The 16856-nt window shown below is 54.8% G+C and overlaps 1 protein-coding gene across 2 annotated transcripts in view; it reads right to left on the bottom strand.

Annotated features, from left to right (window-relative positions):
• The window catches only part of ZFYVE26 (zinc finger FYVE-type containing 26), an 86546-nt gene that overhangs the window by 36153 nt on the left and 33537 nt on the right, over positions 1 to 16856 (bottom strand). For both annotated transcript variants that reach the window (XM_029076328.1, XM_029076331.1), the window contains exons 18-24: positions 13507 to 13725; positions 11660 to 11765; positions 10409 to 11145; positions 7703 to 7899; positions 6059 to 6163; positions 5014 to 5136; positions 1286 to 1462 (exon numbers count right to left, since the gene is read on the bottom strand). In XM_029076328.1, the coding sequence (XP_028932161.1) occupies positions 1286 to 1462; positions 5014 to 5136; positions 6059 to 6163; positions 7703 to 7899; positions 10409 to 11145; positions 11660 to 11765; positions 13507 to 13725 (1664 nt within the window). The remainder of the gene's footprint in view (positions 1 to 1285; positions 1463 to 5013; positions 5137 to 6058; positions 6164 to 7702; positions 7900 to 10408; positions 11146 to 11659; positions 11766 to 13506; positions 13726 to 16856) is intronic.

Below are 16856 nucleotides of genomic sequence, written 5' to 3'. Positions count from 1 at the left end.
ACGGTGCTTGGCACATAGTAAATGCTCAACAAATACCATCACGATCATTTTACAGATGAGGGACCCGAGGCACGGTTAAGTGACTTGCCCCGGGCCACCCAGCGGACAAGCGGCGGAGGTGGGATGAGAAGCCAGGTCCCTCTGACTACCAGGCCCGGGTTCTACCCGCTAGGCCATGCGGCTTCTGGATCTGGGGGGGATCCAGGACGAGGGGACGTGTTCCAGTTTGCCGGCGGCTTAGTCCACCCTTCACGTTCACGAGCGGCTACTCCAAGATGAGCACGGGGAATGGAGGACAGGTGGGCAGAGCCTGGCTCGGTTGGGTCCCGGAAGACGTCTCCAGGACCTGGGGGGGTGACGAGGATCCAGGAGAGGGGGCAGATATCACAGACCCGGTGCCATGAGCAAACCGAGGCAACCCGTTACTCTGGCGTTCGCCGAGCCCAGTGTTTTTTTTCCCCGCTTAGAGTCCTAGCAGACCTGCCTAACACTCTATTCTTGAAACCCGGGCTGTTTTGAGCGGGAGGAGATACGAGCCTGAAGGGACGGGGAGAGAACTGGGGAGGAGATGTAGATTTGGGTGTCATCTGCGTAGAGGGGACAGTTGAAGCCGTGGGAGCGGATGAGTTCACCGAGGGAGTGAGTGTAGATGGAGAACAGAAGAGGGCCGAGAACTGACCCTTGAGGAATCCCTACAGTTAGTGGATGGGAGGGGGAGGAGGAGCCCGCGGAGGAGACCGAGAATGAACGGCTAGAAAGATAAGAGGAGAGCCGGGAGAGGACCGAGTCCGTGAAGCCAAGGTGAGATAAGGTGTGGAGGAGAAGGAGATGGTGAACAGTATCAAGTGCTTAACAAATACCACAATTATTATTATTATTATTAACAACTTAAGCACAACTTACATCCCCTGTTACCTAATCCCTAACTCATATACATATCTGGCTTTCACTCTCTCTCTCTCTCCTATTTATTATTCTCCCCCTGCTAGACTGTAAGCTTCTGGAGGGCAGGGGCTGTGTTTACCAAGGGCTGAGTCCAGCGTTCTGCCCGGTAGGCATCCGACCGACACTACCGATGGACAGCCGCGGCCGTGAGCCTGTCATGGGCAGGGGATGTGTCCGTTTGTTACTGCACCGTGCTCTCCTAAACGCCCGGCTCTGCACACGGTGAGCGCTCCATAAATACGACCGAATGAACCAACGCTGCCCGCAAAACGGGAGAGTCGCCATCCCTGTGCTACGGCCTCCAGCTCGGGGACAAGGTGTCTCCGGCCCGGGGTCTTACCTTGGACCCCATGTAGAGTGCCTGGATCTCCTGGTGACGGGTCGCCGTCAGCTCCTGCTCGAAATGGGTGGTGAGATAGTTGGCTAAGAAGTGGGAGGAGGCCAGGCCCGGGTGCCGATCCAGGGACGACTCTGTGACGGCCAGGCGCACGACGGGGTCAGTGATCCTCTGCAGGAGCTGGGTCAGGAGAGACGGGGCCGGGGGGGTGAGGAGGGTGAGGGCTAGCTCTGGGCCACCTAGGACTACTGAGGTCAACCAGCGGCGTGGCCCGGTGGGCAGAGCAAGGACCCGAGAGCCAGAGGACCCGGGTCGAATCCCGGCTCCACCACTTGCCTACGGTAGGTTACCGTGGGTAAGTCACTTCACTCCTCTGGGCCTCAGGTTCCTCAACTGCCAAATGGGGGCAAAATCCCCGTTCCCCCTCCCGTTCAGGCCGTGTGGGCCGGGGACTTCATCGGACCTTATTAACTTGTATCTACCCCAGCGCCTAGGAGGGTGGTTGACGTAGTATAAACCCTCAAGACCGTAAAGAAAACCCCCAAACCCACCCTTCTCGGGACGACGTGCCAGTTCAATCAATCAATTGTATTTACTGACCACTCACTGCGAGCAGAGCATTGTACTAAGTGCTGGGGAGAGTCCAATATAGTTCAGTGCTCTGCACATAGTAAGCGCTTAATAAATGCCAACATTATTATTCTTATTATTATTCAGCGAGCCGCACCATTACACTCTTCAGTCAGCCACGACTACTTTTGGACACAATTTAAAAAAATTCAGAAGCCGCAAGGAACCACTTCTACCCAGATCTTTTCTGAGTGTATTTCCTAAAGCCATCAGGTCCTTGGTACGATCATTTCCTCTATTCCCCCTCTGCTCCTTCCCTACTGTCAGGAAATCACCCTTTTGCTTCAGGAGACACCCGACGGTCCCTGTGAAAACCTCCTACCTCACGAAACCACCTCCTACTTCACCAACACCTTGCCATCCCCCTTTTCTCCCCCTCCTTCCAAACGACAAAAACTTTTAACCCTCCCCGGCCCCTTCCTCTTAAATCCCTCCTATTTTAAAGGAAAATAAAACCCCAACGAACCAAAAACCACCTTTTAACCTAACTGACTCCACTCTCCCCCTCTCCTCTTCAGGTCTAAACTCCTTGAATGTGCTAATCGACATCAATCAAACAATCGATGGCATCTGCTGAACACTTACTGTGTGCAAAGCATACAAACACTTTGTTACAGAGCTTTGCACACAGTAGGCGCTCAATAAATACGACTGAATGAACTGAATGAATTGCACTAAACACCTCGGAAAGCACAATGCGATAGAATTTGTAGACATGATCCCTGCCCTCAGGGAACTTACAGTCTACATTGTGGTTTTCTGGGCCGGGGTTTGTTAAGTGCTTCCTATGTGTCAGGTGCTGTAATAAGTGCCGGGGTGGATACAACAGGCAAATTGGGTTGGACACAGTTCCTGTCCCACACGGGGTTCACGGTCTTCATCCCCATTTTACAGATGAGGGAACCGAGACCCAGAGAAGTGAAGTGATTTGCCCCAGGTCACGCAGCAGACAAGGGGTGGAGCGGGGATTAGAACCCAGTTCCTTCTACTGCACACTCTCAAGTGCTCCATACCCTAGGCTCTCAGTGAATGAACTCTCCTCACCTCAGAGGTGTCCATTTGTCACCCCCTCTGCCCCTCACAGACTTAAAAAAGTAACTTTGTTGTCCCTCTGGACCTTTTATTACTCCTTCTCCAGCTTTCTTAATGGATGAACTGTCAGCTCCTCTCTAAACTGTAAGCTGATTGTATCGGACTCTCCCAAGCGCTTAGTACAGTGCTCTGATTAACTTCCCCCACTTACTTTGCTGAGGCTTCCTTCCCCTCTTCAGCAGTCTTAATGAATTCACTCCAACCACCTGCCCCGTGTCACATTCCCATCCCTCCACTCTGCTTCCTCCTCCAGAGCCTCAGTTGTCACTGCTTATAATTATGTGGGACAAAAAAAATCAATCTCCGATTTCCTCAAAACTTGGGGCGGAACCACTACGCGGTGGAGACGGTGTTTCTTCAGCACCGCGAATTTAATGTCAAAATGGGACCTCTTATCTTCCTTCTGACATTCTTTCCGCCTTCTCACTTTCCCATTATGTTCGACTCGCAGTCGATAAATCCATCAATCATTCAAGCGCTTACTAAGCGCTTGGGAGAATATCAGGGAACAGAACGGGTAGACACAATCCTTCCCATAAGGAGCTTACAGGCTACATGGGAGACAGACATTAATAAATGACAGATTGGGGAAATAGTGGAGTAGAAGAATATGGACATAAGTGCTGTGGGGCTGGGACGTGTTCAAGAGCGCTGATTTATTCACATTAATGTCTGCCTCCCCATCTAGACTGTAAGCTCGTTACGGGCAGGGAGCGTGTCTGCTAATTCTGTCGCACTGTGTTTTCCCAAGCGCTTGGTACAGTGCTCTAAATACTACTGAACGAATGCTCCGCACATAATACGTGCTCCATAAATACAATTAATTAAAGGGTACGCAGTTGAGTGCAGAGTCAACGCTCTGCACGCAGTAAGCGCTCAATAAATACCACTGACTGATTGATCAGTGTTTCACCCTCCCGCCTTTCTGCAGCCACTCTCACAACCCTAGAACGAGCACTTTTCACTTCTCGACTGATTAATGAATCCAGCTTCTCCCTGCTCTGGGCTATCCATCAGTCAGTGGTATTTACTGAGTCCTAACTATGCAGAGCGCTGTACTAAGCACTTGGGAAAGTACAGTAAAAATGAGAAACATGATTCCTGCCCTCTAGGAGCTTAGGGCCTAGAGGGGGAGACAGATTTATTATAATTAAATTGTAGATATGTAGGTAAATGCTGGGGGGGACGGACTATCAAGTAGTTAAAGGGGACAGATCCAACCTTATAGGTGATGCTGAAGGGAGAGGGAGTTGGGGAAAAGGCGGCCTAATCGGGGAAGGCCTCTTGGACGAGATGTGACCTCGAAGGTGGGAAGAGTGGTGGTCTGGCGTATAGCATCGATTGTATATATTGAGCGCTTACTATGTGCAGAGCACTGTATTAAGCACTTGGGAGAGAACAAGACATTCCCTGCCCAGAACAAGCTTAAAATTTCCAGGGGGAGACACACGTTAATGTAAATAACATAGATACGGCTATACGTGCTGTGAGATTGAGGGTGGGGCAAATATCGAATGGTCAAAGATTCAAGATCCAAGTGCACAGATGAAGCAGAAGGGAAGGAGGAGCTGGGGGAGAAAATGGTGTAGTTGGGAAAGGCGTCTTGGAGGAGACGTGACCTTAATAAGGCTTTGAAGGTGGGAAGAGTGGTGGCCTGGTGTATATGGAGGGGGAGGGAGTTCCAGGCTAGGGGGAGGACGCGGGAAAGGGGTCGGCGGTGAGGTAAGATGAGATCGGGGCCCAGTGAGTGAGCTGGTGCTAGAGGAACGGAGTGGGCGGGCTGGGCAGGAGTAGGAGATCAGAGGGGTAAAGACGGAGGGGACGAGCTGACGGAGTGATTTTAAAGCCATCGGTAAGGAGTTTCCGTTTGTTTTTATGGGCTCGTTTCCCCCATTAGACTGTAAGCTTCTTGAGGGCGGGGATCAAGTCTCATTTTCTTGTCAATCCCTTCAGGGCCTATTTCAGGATTTCTGCACCAAGGAGACACCCAAGAAGGAGTGGGTGTTCACCTGCAGGGCCTTGTCGTGGTTTCCTCCGTCCAGGAGGTGAAGGAGATGCTTCTGATGCAGGCCGATCAAGCGCTCTCTTGGGATAGGATACAAGCAGCCCCATTCTTCGCACAGCTCATATTCCTGGGATAGAACGGAGAAGGGAGAGCGTCAATGGCTTTCTCCGGCCCCCTCAATAATAATAATAATTATAGCGCTTCTATGAATCAACGCCTCATTCTGGCAGAAGAGCCGGCATAGGCTGATGAAGCTTAGAGATACGCCACTGAAAGATATTCGCTCCCTAGGGTTACTCAGAATGGAAAAGTGTAAGCCCAAGCGTCAGCAGCGGCATGGGGAGAGTCAAAGTCGGACGATCAAGTGATCAAAATGTTGAACAGAGACAACCGGCAGAGACTCAAGTTCTCACCGCGCGGAAGGAGGCAATGGTAAACCATTTCCGTAATTTTTACCGAGAAAACTCTAAGGATACGCGTGCCAGAACGACTACTGAAGATAGGAAGTTCTGGAGAAGTAGTGTCCATGGGGTCGCTGTAAATGGGAAATGACTCGGCGGCATTTGATCGTCATCATCATCGCTTGCTAAGCCCGTACTCTGTGCCAAGCACCGTTCTAAGCACGAGGGTAGATACGTGTCAATCGGGTTGGACACGGTCCCTGTCCCGCTTGGGGCTCGCACTCTTAATCCTCATTTTCCAGATGAGGTAACTGAGGCCCAGAGAAGCGAAGTGACTTGTCCAAGGCCATACACAGCGGACACCGGGCAGAGCCGGGATTAGAACTCAGGTCCTGACTTCCAAGGCCCACGCTCTATCCACGGCGCCACACTGCTTCAAATCCCCTGCCTCTCCACAGACCTGGTTCCCGCCCTGTTTCTCCTATCCGCCCGTGGTGCCGATACCACCGGGAAAGAGAGGTTGGTGGGAGACTGACTGCGGGAGGAGAAATTTGGCAGCCGGGGCTCTGGGGGTGGTATCTGAAGAGGAATACTGTCTCTGCCGCCCGGGAAGGGAAAGGAAGAGGCCGGGACCCGGGAACGCCGCACCTTTGCCTCCAGAATCATGTCCGTGACGCTCAGGGGGTCCTCGACGCAGCAGTTTCGCAGCGTCTGCCAGTCGGTCCACGTTGCGGCCCCCTGCAAAGCCAGGATCTGAGGGACAAGGAGAAAAAGGAAGAACTTTAATGGAGGAGTCTTCTCCTTTGAACTCAAATGACTGGAGTCTTCTGGGAATCAGCAGAGCCTGACAACTGGGTAAAAGGCTGAGGGCGCGTCTTCCAACTCTGTAAATGCTCAGTAAATCCTCGGTAAGTGCTCACTAAATACCAGGGATGGATTGATTGATTCCTGCTCTCCTGACGTGAGCGGATAGGTTCTCCGAAGGCCTCTTTGGGTAGTTTCAGAACTGGCTTTAGAATTTTGTCGGAGGTAACCTTCGACACTCATTTGACCTCTCCTCGCTGCCGGCATTCAACACGTACGGTAACGGAATCTCTTCTAAAATCTTGGTATGAATTATTCTTCTGAAATCCCAACCCCAGGCAATTCAGACGGAAGCCAGAAGTGTCAGGGGCCACGGCCTCGCACCCCCTTTCTCCCCGCACCTCCACCGTGAGGTGCTTGCAGGCAAGGCCCGTCGGAAACGATTATCACATCTTTTACCCCAGCACTTAGCACAGGGCTATGCTATCAGCAATAAATGATAATTGTGGTATTTGTTAAGCCCTTATTATGTGCCAGGAACCGGACAAAGCGCCAAAGTGAATACAAGCAAACGGGGTTGGACACAGTCCCTTATCCCTTGCGGGGCTCACGGTCTCAATCCCCATTGGACGGATGAGGCAGCTGAGGCCTAGAGAAGTGAAGTCACTTGCCCACGGTCACACAACAGACAAGCGGTGGAGCTGGGATTAGAATCCACGACCTTCTGACTGCCAGACCCGTGCTCTATCCGCTACGTCGCAAGCACTCAATAAATACAATAACTAATTCTCTGGTTCCAGCTAGGTGCGGAAACCACATTCTCTTTGAAGGCAAGTTCCAGGCAATTCTGTTTTTAAAAATCCCTAGTTGGCAAACAGATCAATCTGCAAATGGGTTACCGTATCTGCATCAAACAAGAACTGCTCACCATTGGCTTCAGAGCTCTCCGTCACCTTGTCACCTCCTACCTCACCTCGCTTTTCTCCCACAATCCAGTCCGCACACTCGGCTCCTCTAGTGCTAATCTTCTCACTGGGCCTCCATCTCGCCTGTCTCACCGACGCCGCCGAGCCCAAATCCTGCCTCTGGCCCGGAACGCCCTCCCTCCTCAAATCCGCCAGGCAATTCCTCTCCCCTGCCATTCAGAGCCTTACCGAAGGCACGTCTCCTCCAAGAAGACTTCCCACGCTAAGCCCCACTTTTTCTCATCTCCCACTCCCTTCTGCGTCGCCCTGACTTGCTCCCTTTGCTCTTCCCCCCCTCCCAGCCCCACAGCACTTTGGTATCTATCTGTCATTTTATTTATCCGTATCGATGTCTGACTCTCCCCCTCTAGACCGTGAGCTCGTTGTGGGCAGGGATTGTCGCTCTTCATCGGCGTACTGTACTTTCCCAAGCGCTTAGTACGGTGACTGAATAAATGTGACTGGGTGAACAGACATTCTCGAAGGCTGAGGCGACGGAGAGGGGTGGGACGGGGTCGCCCACCTTCTGATAGACGCGTAGCTCCCGCAGTTTGTCTTGCAGCTCGGATTTCAACTCGCTGGGAACCGCCGGGTCTGAAATGCAATAGACCAGGATCTCCAAGTTCGGTTCCAAGGGCCACCTGTCTACAAAGTGGAGGGCCAACTGGCTTCTCAGGGTGGCATCTTTCACAGGGAGCAGGTAGTGCCAGCCATCCTTATCTGAAAAACACGACAAAGACCGGCGGTCTTAATGATAACACTTGTGGTATTTGTTAAGCGCTTACTGTGTGCCAGGCAAATCGGGTTGGATGCAGTCCAGGTCCCACGTCGGGCTCGCGGCCTCGATCCCCGTTTTCCGGATGAGGTAACCGAGGCCCAGGGAAGTGAAGTGACTTGCCCAAGGTCACAAAGCAGGAGCCAAGTGGCAGAGCTGGGATTAGAGCCCCCGGCTTTCTGACTTCCAGGTCCGTGCTCTATCCGCTACGTTTTGCTGCTTCCCCTCTAAACTACCAGCTCATTATGGGAGGGAATGTGTCTGCTCTCCTAACCTCATAGTACTTATGTCCATAAATGTAATTTTATTTATTTGCATTAATGTCTGTCTCCCCCTTTAGATGGTAAGCTCAGTCTGGGCAGGGAATGGGTCTGTTCTATTGTTCCCTCCCGAGCACTACTACAGTGCTCTGCACATAGTAAGCGCTCAATAGGTACGACTGGCTGACTGATTGCTAATTCTGCCGTACTGTACTCCCCCAAGCCTTCAGTACCGTGCTCTACACATAATAATGTTGGTATTTGTTAAGCGCTTACTATGTGCAGAGCACTAAGCGCTGGGGGAGATACTGGGTAATCAGGTTGTCCCACGTGAGGCTCACAGTTAATCCCCCTTTTACGGATGAGGTAACTGAGGCACAGAGAAGTGACGTGACCTGCCCACAGCCCCACAGCTGACAAGTGGCAGAGTGGGGATAGTAAGTGCTCAGTAAATACCACGGATGGATCGATCGAGAAGGCAGTACACCTGTCTTGAGCTGAGTGCACGGCCCAGGTTAAGGTTCCCTAAGGGGTCACCTAAGTCAGTGGCTTAAAGCAAGATTCGGGCAAGGGATCGATGCCACCTCACTTCTCTGTGCCTCGGTTACCTCATCTGTAAAAAGGGGATTAAGACCGCGAATCCCACGTGGAACAACCCGAATACCCTGTATCTACCCCAGTGCTGACAACGGTGCTTGGCACACAGTAAGCGCTTAACCAATATCCTAATCATCATCATCACAACGAGGTAGTCAAGACAGAGGTACGGTGAGCAGGTTGGCACTAGAGGAGCGAAGCGTGCGGGCTGGGTTGTGGCAGGAAATCAGGGACTTAAGCAGGAGGGGGAAAGGTGATTGAGTGACAGAGCCGACGGTAGGGAGTTTCTGTACGACACAGAAGTGGATGGGTCACGACTGGAGGATTCTGAGCAGCGGAGAGAAGCGGATCCGGAAAAATGACCCGGGCAGCAGAATGAAGTACAGATCGGAGTGGGGAGAGACGGGAGGCCGGGAGGTCAGCGAGGAGGCTCATGCAGTTGCAGAGACGGGACACGACGGGCGCTTGGGTCGGCGCGGTAACAGTCTGGACGGGAAGGACAAGGGCCGATTTTAGAGACGACGTGAAGGTTCAGCCGACAGGACGTGGTGACGGGTTGAAAACGTGGGTTGGATGAGAGACGACTCCCGGATGACGCTCGTGAGACAGGGAGGACAGTGGTGCCGTTTACAGTGATGGGAAAGTCGGGGAGGACAAGGTAGGGGTGGGAAGATGACGAGTTCTGTTTTAGATGTGTTAAGTTCGAGGGGACGAGTTCTGTTTCAGATGTGTTAAGTTCGAGGGGTCGGCGGCACATCCGCGCGGCGATGCCCTGAAGGCAGGAGGAGATGTGACGCTGCAGAGGAGAGACATCGGGGCCGGAGATGGGGAATTATCCACGGCGAGATGACCGCTGAAGCGAATGAGTTCCCCGAGGGAGTGGGCGTGGGATCCAGAACCGAACCTGAGGAAATCCCAAGACTAGGAGGTGGGAGGCAGAAGGGGAGCCGGGAAAAGGCACCGCCCCCGCTACGGCACATTTTCCGGACGCCCAGGAAGTCTCTTCAGTCTGATCGGAGGCGATTCCTGTTTCTCCAGGGTCACCGTCGGTATCAATCAGAACCGTCTCCTAGCTCCATTTCAGCAATGTAGGTCAAAGCCTACAGGAAACGGGCTTTCAAAGCCAGTCTCCTGGCTCCAATTGTTTGTTCGATCATATTTGTTGATGATAATAACTGTGGTACTTTTAAAGCTCTTACTACGCGCCAGGAACTGTACTAAGCGCTGGGGTGGATGCAAGCCTATCGGGTTGAAGGCAGTGTCCGTCCCGCAAGGGGTTCACAGTCTTAATCCCCATTTTATAGACGAGGGAACTGAGGCGCAGATAATTGAAGGGATTTGCCCAAGGCCGCAGAACAGACGAGTGGCAGAGCCGAGATTAGAACCCAAGACCCTCTGACTTGCAGGCCCGTCCCCTATCCGCCACGCTGCTTCCCGGAACATTTATTGAGCGCTTACTGTGTGCGGAGCACTGTACTAAGCGCTCGGGGGGGGGGGGGTATTCCTCCCGCCCCACGCCACCCCAAACCATCCTTCCCCGACTCAGCTGCCCCTTCTCCCCCAACCTAAACCGCCTCCGGCCACTTCCTCCGCTCACCGCTTGCGGTGGCCCAGCTCAGCACGGCATCCTTTACGCCGCTGGGCTCTTCGGCGTCCTGGCCGAACGTCTCCAGGAGCCGCAGGGCGCGGGGGCAGTCGTCGGCGTCCAGGGCTTCTCTGAAGGCCTCGGTCAGCGCGTTCAGGGCGGCGGGAGAATGGAGACCCAGCAGGAAAGGCGAGAAGCAGGTCTGCGCGCAGAGGCCTCCCGCCAAGCTCTGCCCCTCGCCCGACGTTCCGCGGAGCGGCCGCCAGCTAGTCAGGAGGAAGGCCTCCAGCAAGGGGAACTGCGCCAGGAGACCCTCGCCCTCCTGGGAGACCTGCTCCGGGGTCAGGGGCACCTCTCGCCTGCCTCGCAACTCCTTCCAGGAAAGCCCGGGCTTCGGGGCCCGCGGCCCCCGGGACGCCCCGAGGCAGGCCAGGACGGCCAGCAGCTTGGAGCGGGACTTGAGGAAGGCCAGGGCGGAGGCGGTGAGGGAGGAGGACGGCGGGTCGCCGACGGCGGGGTGGGAGGGGAGGGGAGGCGCGGGCGCCTCGGCCTCCTCGAGCGGCGGGAGCGGGACGTCCGGCAGGCTTTGGGAAGCGCGCAGCTGAGCCAGGCGGCCCAGCTGGGTCCGGAGGGAGCGGGCCCCGCGGCTCCGCCGGGCCGGACACAGGGCCAGGGGCTCGCAGCAGCAGCTGACGACGACCTGGGGTACGCTCAGCCTCAGTTCCACCTGGCCCAGGAGGGACGCCAGCCTGCGGGGAGAGAAACGGGCAGAGGGGAGAACCCGACGGGGGCCTGGAAGGTAAGGGGGCCGCCCTCGGGGCAAGGCGAGTACCCTCTCGGTGCGCCCTCCCTAATAACGACGACGATAAGTAATCACCGTGGGATTTGTTAGGCATCCCCTACGTACTACGTGCTGGGATAGTGCCAGCCATCCTTATCTGAAAGACACGATAAAGTTAAGTGATCTTAAAAATAATACTTGGGGTTTTTGTTAAGCGCTTATTGTGTGCCAGGCACCGTTCTAAGCGCCGGGGTGGATCCGAGCAGATCGGGTGGGACACAGTCTCCGCCCCGCGGGGGGCTCACGGTCTTAATCCCCATTTTACAGACGAGGGGACTGAGGCGCAGAGAAGCCAAGCGACTCGCCCGGAGCAGACACGTGACGGAGCCGGGATTAGAAGCCAGGTCCTTCCGACTCCCAGGCCCGTGGCTCCACCCACTGCGGCGTGCCGCCTCTCAACAGACGTCTGTGAAGATCCTTACCTTTCCGGGGGGACTTGTCTCTCGAACAGGAGATGAGACACCAGCTGGGAAGGGCTCTGCTTCAGAAGGACAAAGGGGTTGCCCGCTTTCACCCGGGTGGCCTGATCTACGACAGGAGGGAAGAACGAGTCGTGAAAGAGAGAGGAAGCGTGCGGGTGCCAGGCTTCACGGGGCCCCTTCGCTGTCTGAAGGGCTCCGATCGCGGCGGGAATCGACTCGAACGACGCCATCTGTAAGGAAGGGGCAGGGGTCGTCGCCTGCCCTCTTCCTAGGTCGGGGCCCGCCCGGCTCCCCCCTCGCTGAAGCTGGCTCTCAATCATGGCGTGGTATTCACTGAGCGCTTACTGTGTGCGGAGCACCGTGACCGACCGCTCGGGAGAGTACAAGACAGGAGATTCGGTAGCCCGCAACGAGCCTGAGAAATTGCCCCGGTGATCGAGGCGGGTTCTGCTGCTAAAGGAGAGAAGAGCTCGTGGCAGAGCATCAACATCTTAACTGCCCCAGCTTCGATCCCTGGGGGGACGACGGTCCGGGGAGATTTGCCAGACCGGTTCTGTGTTCTCCAGGGAGGCGGCGGGGCCTGAGGGACAGAGCACGGACCTGGGAGTCAGAAGGACCTGGGTTCTAATCCTGACTCTGTCCCCCGTCTGCTGTGCGACCTTGGGCAAGTTCATTCACTCATCCATTCAATCGTATTTATTGAGAGCTTACTGTGTGCACAGCACTGTACTAAGCGCTTGGGAGAGTACAATACGACGACAGACACATTCCCTGCCCACCGTGAGCTCACGCTCTAGACCCGGGTTCTAGTCCTGGCTCCACCACTTGCCTGCTGGGTGATCTCGGGCAGGTCACTTCAGTTCTGTAGGCCTCGGTTCCCTCATCTGTAAATGGGGATTAAGACTGGGAGCCCCATGTGGGACGAGGAGGACGAGGAGAAGAAGAAGGACGAGGAGGAGATGGAGAAGGAGAAGCAGCAAGAGATGCTCAGGATATTCACAACTAGGACATTCAAGCAGGTCCTTCCTGACTTTTCTTTCTTCCCTTCCTTCCTTCTTTTTCTTTCCTTTCTTTCTCTCTCTTTCTTCCTTTCTTTATCGCTCTCTCTCTCCCTTTAAAATATTATTGCTAAGCGCTTTCTACCAATCGTATTTGCTAAGCACGAACTGTGCGCAGAGTACAAGACAGCAGAGTCGGTAGAATCGTTCCCCGCGAACGACGAGCTCAAGGTCTAACTTACAGGCTTACTCCATGCCAGGCATCGTACTAAGCACTGAGGTAGATATAAGATCATCAGGCTGGACCCAATCCACGTGTCAAACGGGGCTCACAATCTTAATTCCCATTTTACAGACGAGGGAAATGAGGCACCGAGAAGGGAAATGACTTGCCCGAGGTCACACGGCGGACGTGGTGGAGTCGGGAGCAGAACCCAGGTCCTCTGACTCCCGGGCCCGTGTTCTTTCACTAGGCCACGCTGATTCTCCCCACCCTTCGAAAGCTTCGCTCGCGCAGCAGATCTCTGCAGGGGCCGGGCCTGGCCTCTGGACCGCGTGGCTTCCGGGCTCCCAAGGCCGAGTTGGGCCAGTACAGAGTCAGGCTGGTTGAAGCGGCCTCATTTCGGGGGCGTGGGGCCTAGTGGACCAGTTTAAAGGGGTTGGAAGCGAGCGGCTGGGCCGAAAAGGACGCGGCCTGAGTCCCATTTCCAGGTGCGTGGCCCTGCACCGGGGGTGGTTTCCCCACACGGCCCAACACGGTAGTCCCGGACCACGTCTCAGAAGCCTCTGGGGCCCACCACGCCTTTGGGTCAGCTCCCCTCGCTGGGCTCTGTGGCGGGGGACCCTTACCGGGCTCAGAACTCAGGCTTCTCAGGAGCACTGAGGCCAAGGTGTTTGAGTAATCGAAGAAAGCCTCCACGTAGTCGGTTTGTCCGTCTCCCGCCGGGGTCTGCTGGGCCAGATTCTTCAGGAGGAGACGTGTGTGGACCTGAAGAGGATGGGCCTCCACTTCTTGAATCTTCTGGGCTGCCTGCTCCACCAAACACGACAGGGGCGGGCCCTTAGGTTCTTGGGAGAGTGAAAGAGTGACGAGGTGAGAAGGCCTGCCACCCGCCTTCCGGTCAACCTCTCAGCTCTAAAAAAAAAAAAAAAAAAAACCCAAAAAACCGTTCTGCGCAAACCTTCCTGCTGACCGAAAATGGGGATCAACTGTGAGCCTCCCGAGGGACAACCTGATTCCCCTGTATCTACCCCAGTTCTCAGAACGGCGCTCCGCACGTAGTAAGCGCTTAACAGATACCAGCATTATTATTAAAGCCGACGGTGAGGAGTCTCTGTTGGATTCAGGGATGGTTGGGCACCTTTAGGATTTTGACAAGAATAACAATAACAGTATCTGTTAAGCACTTAGTATGTGGCGGGCACCGTACTAAGCGATAGGGTAGATACAAGCAAACCAGGATGGACAGAGTCCCTGTCCCCCAGGGGGCTCACGGTCTTCCTCCCCATTTTCCAGATGAGGTAACTGAGGCGTGGAGAAGTGAAGTGACTTGCCCAAGGCCACACAACAGACAAGTGGCGGAGCAGGGATCAGAACCCATGAGCTTCTGACTCCCAGGCCCGGGCTCCATCCGCCGCGCCGTGCTGCTTCCTGTGGCTTCCTGAATGGGCGGCTTCAAGGATGAACAGAAACTCTTCACCGTCGGCTTTAAGGCACTCGGCCGGCTCTCACCTCACTGCTCCCCTCCCGCTCTGACCCCGCCCTCGCACTTCATTCCTCTAACACCAACCTACTTCCTCCTCTCAATCTCACTTCTCTCGGCACTGACCCTTTGCTCACACCCACCCCGCGCCTGGATCACGCTCTCTCCTCACAACTGACGGTTCCTCTCCCTTCCTTCGAAGCCTTACTTCCAGCACACCTCCTCCGAGAGGTCTTCCCAGGATAAGCCTCACTTTTCCTCATCTCCCGCTCCCTTCTGCGTCGCCCTGACTTGCTCTTTTCGCTCTCCCCGGCCGACCACCTCGCAGCACTCACGTGTATATCTGTCGTCATATTTATTTCCACCGATGTCTATTTGTATTGATGCCCGCCTCCCCTCCTCTAGACTGGGAGCTCGTCGCGGGCAGGGATCGCCACTCTTTATTGCCTGCCGTACCGTACTTCCTCTAGCGTTCGGTCTAGTGCGCTACGGTAAGCGCTTAAGAGATACCAACGAATGAACGAGTGAACGGACAGCCCATTCATTCATTCACTCGATAGTATTTACCGAGCGCTTACTGTGCGCACGGCGCTGTACTAAGCGCTTGGAATGGACAAATGGGTAACAGATAGAGACGGTCCCTGCCCTCCGACGGGCTTACGGTCTAATCGGGGGAGACGGACAGACGAGAACGATAGCAATACCGCCACTCGCTCCGTCTTGAAAACCCTATTAAAAATCACATCTCCTCCAGGAAGCCTTCCCCGACTAAACCCTCACCTCCCCCACCGAACCCGTCCCCCGCTACGTACTCGGGCACAGACCCCTAAGTTCTCCGATACCCACCTCGCCCCCGGCTCCAGGGCACCTGTGCACTCGCTCCTCTACTCTGTCGCTTCCCCTCGCGTTAATTTATTTTACTGTGCCTCCCTTGGCTAGACTGAAGCTCCTCGGGGGCGGGAATTGTGACGCCCAATCCTACTGTACTCTCCCAAGCGTTTAGTACGGCGGCCTGCCCGTGGTTAAGCGCTCAGCAAATACCCGGGATTGATTGATTGATCTTGACCACTAGGCTTGCCAAATTCTCCGGCAGGGCCCCTCTAGCCTCCTAGGTTCCACCTTTGCGAACAAGCCGGAAAAGCTCACAGACCAGACCGTACGCAAACTGATTTCTCAGGGTGGGGGAGATGTTTTTCCTGCCCCAAATGAATGTTAAGAAATCATAATCGTGGTATTTGTTAAGCACTTACTGCGTACCAGGAACTGTACTGAATGCTGTCTAAGTAAGCGCTTGACGAATACCATAATTATTATTATTATTATATAAGCAGATCCAGTTGGACACGGTCCTCGTCCCATCTGGGGCTCACAGTCTTAATTCCCATTTTACAGACGAGGGAACCGAGGCCCGGAGACGTGAAGCGACTCGTCCGAGGCCACGCGGCAGACGAGTGGCAGGACCAGGATTAAAACCCGAAACCGTCTGACGCGCAACCTTCCGAGGCTTAGGCCCGTGCTCTATCCACTACGGCGGGCTGCTTCCCGAATTCATTCGAGAGTATTTATTGAGCGCTTACTGTGCGGTGATGGCGTGGTACCGGAAGAATGAGACTGGACAGTGTTAACTTTGCCCTTAGCTGCCTAAACATTTGTGAGCGGAAAGGATGGCGGGACCGTGATAGGTCAAAAAGTCTCGCCACTCTCCGTACCAGCGGGCACACAGAAACCTACAGCGGGAAGCAGCACGGCGCAGCGGACAGAGCACGGGCCCGGCAGTCAGAGGGTCATGGGTTCTAATTCCGGCCCCGCCCTCGTCTGCTGCGTGAACTTGGGCAGCGCAGCGTGGCTGGAGAAGCAGCGTGGCTCGGTGGAAAGAGCCCGGGCTTCGGAGTCAGAGGTCACGGGTTCGAAGCCCGGCCCTGCCACTCGTCAGCTGGGTTTCTGTGGGCGAGTCACTTCACTTCTCTGGGCCTCAGTCCCCTCATCTGTAAAATGGGGATGAAGACCGGGAGCCCCACGTGGGACAACCTGATTCTCCCGGGTCTACCCCAGCGCTTAGAACAGTGCTCTGCACATAGTAAGCGCTTAACAAATACCAACATCATTATAATCATTATCCTCTGGGCCTCAGTCGCCTCCTCTGTCAAACGGGGATTAGGAAGGTGAGCCCCACGTGGGACAGGGACCGTGTCCAACCCAATCTGCTTGCATCCACCCCAGTGCTTGGTACAGTGTCTGACGCATAGCAAGTGTTTAACAAATCACTGGGCAGGGACCGTCTCCCTCTGTTGCCGAATTGCCCGTTCCAAGCGCTAAGTACAGCGCTCCGCACATAGTAAGCGCTCAATCAATACTACTGAATGAATTATTATTATATTATCCCTCGCCCTAACCTCATCTCCTCCCTGCTCTAGACCACCCCAGATCTCTCCTATCCCCCACCCTGTTCCTCCTTCCCTCTTCGGTTCCCGGTCCCCGCCTGCCCCGAGCGAGGAA

Source organism: Ornithorhynchus anatinus, chromosome 1 (assembly GCF_004115215.2).
Source record: "Ornithorhynchus anatinus isolate Pmale09 chromosome 1, mOrnAna1.pri.v4, whole genome shotgun sequence".
In the NCBI taxonomy this organism is placed as follows: Eukaryota; Metazoa; Chordata; class Mammalia; order Monotremata; family Ornithorhynchidae; genus Ornithorhynchus; species Ornithorhynchus anatinus.
The sequence above is the reverse complement of the archived record's forward strand: the minus strand, read 5'-3'. Positions and strand labels throughout refer to the sequence as shown.